The following is a 7,820-nucleotide window of genomic DNA, read 5'->3' as shown; positions in this document are numbered from 1 at the left end:
TATCTCCCAAAAGGTATTCCAGGTAAGGAGAATCGTGAGACTACTAGAACACGGTCTACCCTAACAGAGGAGAAAACAGCTCGGGCTGCACTTCCTACACTAAATCCAGAGGATATCTCAATCGCAACGAATGGAAGATCGACGATAAATAAAGATCAAGGTACGTCGTGTTCCGTACTTTACTTTGTACGTTATGCTGCACAAAAATGTTATACATATCGTATCTTTCCACATTCCAGACCCTGGAGGATCTTCAAAAACCGGCGTTAATCTGCTAGATCAATTACCGGCAGTCTTACAAGGTAAAGATTTTTTTTCACAAAACTACCTTCTTGAATCAATGCAACGTCAAAACGTGGCCGCCTGTTTTGCTCAGTACTTTTGTCATTTTCTCTATCCTTTTCAGTTTAAGTCATGTTCTCAAAATACATCCAGCTTGCAAATATCAAATAATCTTTAGTAAAATTATCAACCAGCCGCCCCCGACCTTTAAAACTGTCATCCAAAATTTAGTTTATGTGATTAAAAGCATCATTTGGGAAGAGTGCTTTTCATGTCACTGTGATGCCACTATGTAAACTACCCAATATCATTCTCATTCTCATTCTCATTCTCATTGTCAAAAAAACAAGGTCAGTATCTCGCCCTAATTCACCGCATTCGACCAGGGGCCTGATCTGGAACTTCCAGATCCATTAGATTTAGTGTTTACATTAATTTTAATTTTTGCGAGAAGGAACTTTAAAATTTTCTGGAACGACGCAGAAGGCTACTATTTCATATTGAGTAAATAAGGCAAAATGGCGAGTGTTTTAGAAATTAAGTCTACCAAAAGAAATTCCACTTATACATGATGTTTAACAAAAACTGATCCAGTACTTGCCCACGTTCATTTTTACTTTAAGCTACCAGTTTCTTACCTAAGTTTGCCAATTCCAACTAAAGTACAAGCAGGAGTTCGAATTATATCCGGTATCTTACAACTAGACTAGTACGATGTGCTATCCAGAATGATTGGGCGAGATTCGACACATACTTACAAACAAAATGGTGAAATTTTATTATAAGTATTTGCTTACAGATCAAAGCCTCCCAATTATTCTATCATGATCGCCTCGAAATATGTGATATGCTTCAGTGGGTTACGTTTTGTATACTTGCAGGCCTAGGAAATGTGCCGATCCTTCTGTTCGTGGAATCTTTCGATCGTGGTTTTATATTTAGTCTGATTTGCCAACGTTTGCTCAATTTTTGCCTTAAATTTCGATGTTGAAAGCATTTGTGTCTTTTCGTACAACCAATCAAAATCCTCCATGCCCTTTTGTCCCACTCCTCAACACATCCTATTGTTTCAGATCACTTAACGTTATGTAATGAACATCTGAGTTGGAACGTTTGGATTATAACTGGGATTTTTAGAATTATGACAGAGTTTTAAATAAGCCTGGTTTTAAACAGAAAGGTAAACTGACGCAGATCCCTTATTTGTGCCCTATGACCATGAACACATCCATGCACATTATTTTAAATTCAAGAATTCTTAAATTTGGTTTCAACAAATGCTTTAGCGTCTCGCGCATGCATGTTACAACTTCTTGTGTTCTAAATATTAATTTCAGAAGAGCAACATCTAACCGACAGTGCTCTGGATTATTCTAGCAAGCTGTCGCCATCGGACCAGCGCCTGATGAAACAATTTGACGCAGGTAAGCTTTTATTTAATTTTCTCTTTCCTTGGCCGGGGGTGGTAATTTTATTCGCCACGCTACTGCAAAACTGTTATATTAAAATGATAGGAACTGAAATAGAATGGTGGTGAGAAAGCATTAAAAAGGGTTTTCTAGTTACAGAGCAAGGACAACTTGATCTTTTTTCACGTTTTGTTTAGTGCAGGATTAAAGCGGAATATCGACGCACGATTTAGAGGGAATGATATCTTGTCATTTCTCATCCGTTGTCCTCCTGGAGGTGTAAATAGGTCACTACTGGTCTATAGAGGCAGACTGAACCGGTAGGCAGAAACAGTAAACGAACTTTCTCAGTAGCGCCTAGCATTTAAGAGGTGCCGTATAGCGGTATTGTCTACTGAATAAATAGTTATCCATTTAAAAATGAGCGATCACATCCAGTTGAGGTATCCACTGGATGGTACTGGATGGTGATTTATCCAGTTAGTGTTATCCACATTTAGAAAAACAACGATGAAGGTTGATGTGTTGTATTATGGGCTATTTTTAATCAAAGTGGGACAAACGTATCAAGTGACCAACTTTTATCCACAATTTTAAAACAGATACTGTCGGAAAACATGAGGAATCATCGTCTGGAATAACATCAACGACGGAAGGAGTTCAAGTAGACCATGGTAAGAAGACGTCACCTGTCTGCATGCCTAATAAGACAACAAGGCTACATATGCATGATTCAATGTGTTTTATTGGTGTTGCATGCGACTTCAGAATATCTGTCAGTAGCCGAGAAGGCCTAGACTTTTGTCAACAAAACCACGGAAAGTACGGCACGGATTTTCGTTTTTTATTCAAAATAATTGACTAGCGAGGAGTCAATCAAATCATTGCAAGGATAACCCTAATTTTTTCTCCTTTAGATGGTAATAGAAATAGTAGGAACTTCGTTGCACAGGTAGCCAGAGGTGAAATGGGGAGAACAGATGAATTCAACCCTGAGCGAGATTTTAAGCAAGACTCCAGTAAGAATCCACTTTACTTTTGCATGTGCATGCACAGATTACCATAACTGATTGGCAAAATAGCTGAAGGGGTTTATGACATCTTTAATGGTGCATAATGAGACTTCGGTTAACATCATATTGGGGCCTTCCACACGCTCCAGTTAAGCCGTGATCGCTTATATCACTTGAGAAGAAAAGACCAAAGAGGTTGTTCTCATTGATTTTATGGCGCATCTTGGAATTGTGTCGTTAACACAGTCGATTTTAAATCAACTTGAATTGACAGTTTGCTGAGTCGATTGAGATGAATTTCAGCACGGTCTCTGATCTCCTGTAATTCAATGCTCTTATGCTCTGAAAAAAGAGATGTCTTTGCATTTTATGAAAGGGATAAGTCATATTAGCATAAGCAATTCATAAAAGCACCGAGAGCCCAATGAGTAGATTCCGAGCTCAACTCAGGACGGGATCATTCCCCACCCTGGAACCGATATTCTTTCGGTCAGCGTACCTCAAAGAAATCTAAATCCATAGTGATTGGAATCGTTTTTAACCATAGATCTCTAATTCGATTTCGCTTATTTCGGAAATGGCAAAGACCTTTGTGACAAGTGCTTCACCAAAGAATAGCTCCGTCTGGTGCGTAAAATGATGTAAGGATAAACACTTTTTCGAGTAAAATCTCTTCTTGAAATGGCTACTTAGGAAATGATGTTCCCCGTCATTACTGAAAAACATTTCTTTTCGAAGGTACCCTTCGCAACGGAAGACTAGATAAGGATTTTTACAGTCAAATTAGTCAGATAGAGGGCGACCAGCCCCCACCATCTTACATCGGAAAAATCAGTGCCATGTACGACAACAATCCAATGCCTGAGTACAGTTACAAGGAACCAAACTACGGGTCATTTTCAGATTACAGTTCTGATAGTGGTGGGCAAGATAAGTACTATATAAACAATCCATTCTCAATGTCAAAAAGTCCTCTGGAAAGGCCAAAAAGTAAATTACAACAAGATGATCCTGACAGAGAATTATTTCAAGCCTTGTCCAAAAATCAACAGCCATCTTCATCCAATAACGGTGACATTTTTTCAACCATTGGAAAGGAAGTTTTCCTCAACTATTTAAAGCATCAAAATGATTCTCAGAAACAAAGTTTAGAGAATCTCAAGGAGGATTTCCTCAAGAAACTAACGGCAGGAAATTCGATTCCAAAGGATACTGGGACTGAAAACGCTCTAGTCAATAAATGGAAAACAACGACGTCTCCTGGGCCTTTCCACTTTCCAACATTACCCTCAAAAGGCAACCAGTTGGCATCTGGAAAGATATTCTCGAGCGAGGATCTTCCCACTGCCATCCGACAGACGACAGAATTATTCCACCTGCCTAAGGGAATCAGCCTAGGCATAAAGGGAAATGTCTTCCAAGAAGAGCAAACCGCCTCATCTCGCATGATTACAGACGAACAGGCCCCAAGTGTTCGCCAACAGCCGTCATCGGTGACAGAACTTCAAAACAACTTGGGAAGCATCGGAAGGAATTTTGACAAAACAACATTGAATGACCGACTTCACCCAGAGGTTGAAGACTCCGTGAATGAAAACTTGGTTACCCTTAAAATTTCTGGTGCAGGAAAACCAGTAAGCTTCAAGGCTGGAACTAGTATTGATGGTTCTTTAGTACTTAAAATTCCAGGTAATGTTACATTAGTGGATTCCAACATGAACAAAGACGTTCTCGACGAAGCCGCCTCAAGTCATAAGGCAAATGAGAACTCTAAAACCGAAATGGCCAATACCGATCCTATGAACAGTTACCTAATGCCTGCACAGGAGTTTACTAAGAAAGAAAACATGATAAAAGGCCATTCGGATAACCAGAATAAGGAAACGATGGGTTGGCAGATATTAGGAAAAACCAGGGGTAAGTTTAATCAAGATACAGCGGAACATAACTTTGCCAGTGAAACTTTTAAAGATAATGATGTGGTTGTGTCGTCCTCAAGGCCAACCCAAGGTAGGGCATTGAATGGTCTTTTTATACTTCCCACAGCCGTTAATGAGTTGTCAGAATTGGCACCAACAAAATACCATGACTTAAGCCATGCTACATTTTCCGGAGTCGGAAAATCACCGCCGTCAGAGTTCTTTCCGCCTGTCTTAAAAATGCGGCAAAATGAGGAAAATAACAAGCTGTTCTCCTTAAAGAGTTTCCTGGTACCCTCAAAACTACTCAATGTTTCACCGGTAAACAGAGCAAGTCTCAGTGTTGGTCCAGACCACATCTTATCAAAGTCAGCTGCAAACGGAAGAGTTAGCCAAGGTTAGCATTTTTTACTGTGAATTCTATTTTAGCTTCAGACAGCCGCCCTGGTTTTATTTTCCACAAGAAAAGTACGACCAATTCGATACTCTTTACATTCTGCAGACAATATAGTCTTTTAATTCTCTCCATTTTGACTTTGTGTAGCATTCTTTTTACCAATATTGTCCCGAAACCGGAAAAACTAGGATTCCAAAAGAACTAAAGAGCGTAGTAGAACACCTTCCTTTCGGCAATAACATTTCAAGCATTTGTTAAGATATATTTGGCTCTCGACACTCTCTTAAGGACGGTGCCTACTAATTCAAAGGTATTTTTGCGCGGTTTACTGACTATGCGGGAAAGGCAGATCTTGAAAAGTGTTATTGAAATCCAAAAAGAAAATCGGGGGTAACCACGCATTTTTCGAAGATAATTGATCAACAATATTTGTAAAAAGCTTTAAAATACAAAGCAATGTATGGCGTTCTTTTCCAAATTCCGGCTTAAGTATCTCTGAAAAATGCGTGGTTACGCCCAATTTTCTTTTTGGATACCAAGAGCACTTGCTAAGTTCTGCTTTCTCCGCATAGTTTTGAAAGCACCTCTGATACGAAATCCGAGTATCTCGAGATGCGCATAATGTATGCGCAATAACAATAGTAGGCACCGTCCTTAAATCGGCTGTCAACACTTTTCCTGTTTCTCAGAATCACAAGAAAACTATTGGTCTCCTTGCTCAGTAACATGCGGTCAAGGTGTTCAAGCAAGAGCTCGGTTGTGTGAGGGTGAACAATGCAAAGGATACAGGACAGAAAGCAAGGCTTGTTTCATGCAAACGTGTCCTGGTGAGACAATTTGCCCAAGAAAACAGGATGATAAATTCGTATCATAAAATGTACTATAAAACTGAAGAGGGAACCAATACGTCTGCAATTCTAGTAAACAACCCTAAATACTTTAAGTTGATAATTACATACAATGCAATGAAACTCCACATATATGATAAATGACTCAGGGCGGTAATAGACTTGAATTTCCTCGAAAGAAGCCATTTTCGAAGTTACAGAATTGTTAAATCCATTAAAGTTCGCTATGAGATATTTCCCATTGGTAACGGGCTGGGAAAATGGATGCATTCTTGGTCAACATCTCACTCCTAAATGTTGACTTTTAGACTTCCTTTACTTAGCAAATTATGGGATCAAGGCTTCGTTCAAGGTAATTGACAAGAATGTTCATGCATGATTTCATTTTGTCTGTTTCCATGAACCAATTCTTATATCTAATGACAAAGATCTGTTACTGTCCAGAGTATACTCCACGTGAAACATGAGCCAAGGCTATTCACAGGCCTTTAAATGGCATATTCATGGTTACGAGAGCAAATACTGCAATCTTTGCACGGACGGAAATTGTCGGATAGATACTTATCCACCCGGTAAGGTTATCTGGCCTTAAAACGTCAACTGAGGCCAGGTGGAGATTTAAAAAGTATGTGGGAAAATGCGTGCAAGTTCTAAACAACTATTTATTGTGGAATAAACAGCTCATTGCCTAGTTTGACACTCTAGACCCTAGTTTATCGACCTAGATTCGTTGAATCGAGATCATTAAATTAGGTTCGGCTGGCAATTGCCCAATTGTCTGACAAATTTCACTTTTGTAATTACTTGGTCTACATTACGTATTTTTCAGAGCAACTGGGAAGAGCTGGTCTACGTCTGCATAACAAATTCAGAGCGTGGCATGACAGTCCCCCGTTAAAGTGGTCGAAGATTTTGGCTGCAAAGGCAAAGAAAATTGCACAGAAAATGGCTGGTAACTCTATCCCTTTAGCAGACTTGGAAGCGACTAATTCTGGTATAAACGTCGCAGCGCTGCATCGGGATTATGATATTGCCGCAGAAAAAGCTACAGCTCAATGGTATAGTGAGATAAAAAGCTACAACTTTGTGAATCCAAAGATAAGAGACTCAAATAAACACTTTACTCAGCTTATATGGCGGGGATCAAAAAGGATCGGAATTGGTGAAGCTAAGAGTTCCGACGGAAGGCATACATTTGTAGTGGCAGTATATGATCCTCCTGGGAACATAAAAAAGACAGAGAGAGCCAATGTCCGTCTGCCAAAATCACGAAATTAGAAGAAAAATTTGTAAATAATTTAAATTCACTGATTCGAGATCACCATATTTTCTGGTTACTTTTTCCCAAGATGGCCTCATTTCGTTGCAAACCCTTTTATATTTTCCAAATTATTCATTTCAGCATCAATGCGTTTGCTTTTAAAACTAGACCTCAAATTTTGGTGCGACTTTTAATTTCGCCACGATAGTTGTTATTTCAATAATTTGAAACAAAGTAGCAGCGGCAATGTTGATGTGCCACACTTGCAAATACTTTTATTTCGCTCCCCATTAACCAATATCGCAACCGGTAGCGTGAATGAAAGCGTTCTGTAAGAAATGTTTCGAGAAATTTGGTTGTACAAAACTGAGTTGATAAAAGTAAACGAGATGCTTCCGTGAAGCATACACTGGGTTGCCTGTGGTACGTGCTACAGAAAGTCAGCAGGCACTGAATTGTGTGGTATTGAAATACAGCATTCCAGTCTCTGAAGAATAACAAATAAAAGAGAAGCGAGAAACATTGGCTTCTGGGCTGACATGTTGATAATTTTCAAGTTCCCTCACAACTTCTTTGCACCACAAGTGTGCCCTCTGAACATCTGACAGCTTTGTAATACTAAACTTCACTGAAGTCAAGCCCTGTTCAGCGGGGTTAGTGTTAGGATGGGAGACCACAACAATAAACCCTT

General features: G+C 39.4%; 1 protein-coding gene across 2 annotated transcripts in view; it reads left to right on the top strand.

Annotated features, from left to right (window-relative positions):
• The window catches only part of LOC138043375 (uncharacterized), an 8,683-nt gene extending 1,042 nt beyond the window's left edge, over positions 1-7,641 (top strand). Inside the window, exons 3-11 of one of the 2 annotated variants that reach the window (XM_068889613.1) lie at positions 14-160; positions 240-302; positions 1,620-1,706; positions 2,294-2,365; positions 2,609-2,710; positions 3,443-4,621; positions 4,751-5,020; positions 5,710-5,847; positions 6,698-7,641. In XM_068889613.1, coding sequence (XP_068745714.1) covers positions 14-160; positions 240-302; positions 1,620-1,706; positions 2,294-2,365; positions 2,609-2,710; positions 3,443-4,621; positions 4,751-5,020; positions 5,710-5,847; positions 6,698-7,146 — 2,507 coding nt within the window. In that variant the 3' untranslated portion in view covers positions 7,147-7,641. Of the gene's footprint in view, positions 1-13; positions 161-239; positions 303-1,619; positions 1,707-2,293; positions 2,366-2,608; positions 2,711-3,442; positions 5,021-5,709; positions 5,848-6,697 lie in introns of both variants that reach the window. The other variant, XM_068889612.1, reaches the window with a different exon arrangement.
• Positions 7,642-7,820: the final 179 nt, after the last annotated feature.

The sequence above is a fragment of the Montipora capricornis genome, chromosome 3 (genome assembly GCF_036669925.1).
Source record: "Montipora capricornis isolate CH-2021 chromosome 3, ASM3666992v2, whole genome shotgun sequence".
Classification (NCBI taxonomy): Eukaryota; Metazoa; Cnidaria; class Anthozoa; order Scleractinia; family Acroporidae; genus Montipora; species Montipora capricornis.
This window is presented reverse-complemented; position numbering and strand designations above follow the sequence as displayed.